At 33.3% G+C, this 1844-nt stretch overlaps 1 protein-coding gene across 1 annotated transcript in view; it reads right to left on the reverse strand.

Annotated features, from left to right (window-relative positions):
• The window catches only part of E2F6 (E2F transcription factor 6), a 31674-nt gene that overhangs the window by 6809 nt on the left and 23021 nt on the right, over window positions 1-1844 (reverse strand). The window contains exon 3 of the mRNA XM_012648895.1: window positions 1506-1722. Within this exon, the coding sequence (XP_012504349.1) occupies window positions 1506-1722 (217 nt within the window). The remainder of the gene's footprint in view (window positions 1-1505; window positions 1723-1844) is intronic.

Raw genomic sequence — 1844 nt, forward strand, 5'->3', positions numbered from 1 at the left:
AAAAAAAAAAAAAAAAAATCAAAATCACCATCAATAACATGTAGGAGATTACAGAGTAATTGCAAGTTAGGTCATCAGAACTTCAAATGTTTACATTTGGTGTTTTCCAAAATGACAGACAAAAACTAGGCACTTTGACTTAACTTCTGCTCTCTCTCTATTCTAGATAGCCATTATTCCTCCTGTACATAAATTATTTTTTGTTCCCATTTATAGTTTCTCATCTTACAAGGGAATTTTTTCAAAAAATATATTACAACCGTATGGAAATGAATAATCATAGACACAGCCCAATGAAGTAAAAAGAGCACTGACCTAAGAGTCAATAATACCCAGCCCTAGTGCTTACAGCACAACTTTTGACAAGTTATGATCTTTTAGTACCTTAGTTTCTACACGTGAAAAATAAGAAGTGTTGGCAAGATGACAGTTCCTCTGCTAAAATTTTATAAGTCTGTATTTTCCCCTACTGTGTATATTCCACCTGAATATAATGACTATATTCGTTATTGTAAAAAGATGTATTTTCTGTAGTTATTAGTGTCTACTCCAGTATGATACGACTAGGCAACAACTTATATTCAGTTTTCCTTCAATCTTTATGGAAAATAAACAGGTGAAAAATTGTTACCTTTATCTTTTATCCTTTGCTTGCTAGTTTTCAAATCTGATTCTAATTAGTGATTCAGAATGCAACCTGAGTCCCTAAAGTGCTTTTTAATATCATTTAGTAAAAATGTTCAAAATAAAATTCAATCTGTATTTCTGTATTATGGAAAAAATAACTTCTCTTATGAATCCATTTCCTCTAATAACTAAGTTAATTACTTAGAGTCATTTTATGATCTTTGTTGGCAGATTTTTCATTTGCCTGAAAGGTCTCTATACACTTACCTGCTGAACCTGTTTCTTCTTCATCCAAAATACCTGCCTGTTCTAGGTGTGATAGCTTTTCTCCTCCATGCATGTGCACGCACATACCTTGCACTACATCGATGTCTTAGTCCTCTTCCTGTGGGGTCTTTTCTAATCATGTCAAGTCTTTAGCAATTGCCTTTCAGACATTAAGTCTGATTTTTTTTTTTTTTTTTAATATTCAGGGCAGAATGCTTCAAAGAATCATCCATAGCCCACCTGCATCATATCCACTTAGGATGCCTGTTGAGAATGTAGATTCCTGCCTTCCCCCAGAACTACTGAATTATAACTTCTGAAGCAGGAGGCTCTAGGTGTCCACTGCACTTCAGTGTGCAAACCACTATTTTATAACCTTCACAGATTTCCTGTGATATCAATAATCAATTGGAACTGAGGAAATTTTTTTAAAAATTATGTTTTTCGTGGGATAATGTAAGAAAATTTATAGGATCCTTTTCTAACAAGAAGTCGTATCTTACTTTGTTGAATATTGTCAAAACATTGCTATCATCTAGTTTGTTTTAAGCATGAAATTGTCACCTAATGAAAAGGAAAAAAAGGCTATGAAAAGTTTGAAACCAACTCACATCCACCGAATATGGTTCTTAGATTTCTTTTCAACGAGGTCGATTCCATCTAAGACATTGGTGATATCATATACTCTTCGTTTTCGTACTCCCAGTTTTGTTGCAACCTTGTTTAAGTCAAGAATACCCCCAGGAGCAGATCTGACAAGATCCATAAATTTTCTAGTTAAATAAACCAGTGATACATCAAAACGAGGTCTCTTCACTTTTAGAGCTTCTGGGAAACAAAATAAACACATTCGTAAAATTTTAAATAACATTTCTCAACTCATTTAAAAAATCATTTATTTCCTCTTGATCAAATAGCATAGACATCTGCAGAAATTCCTACGCACTGAC

Source organism: Propithecus coquereli, unplaced genomic scaffold, assembly GCF_000956105.1.
Source record: "Propithecus coquereli isolate 6110/MARCELLA unplaced genomic scaffold, Pcoq_1.0 Scaffold298, whole genome shotgun sequence".
NCBI lineage: Eukaryota > Metazoa > Chordata > Mammalia > Primates > Indriidae > Propithecus > Propithecus coquereli.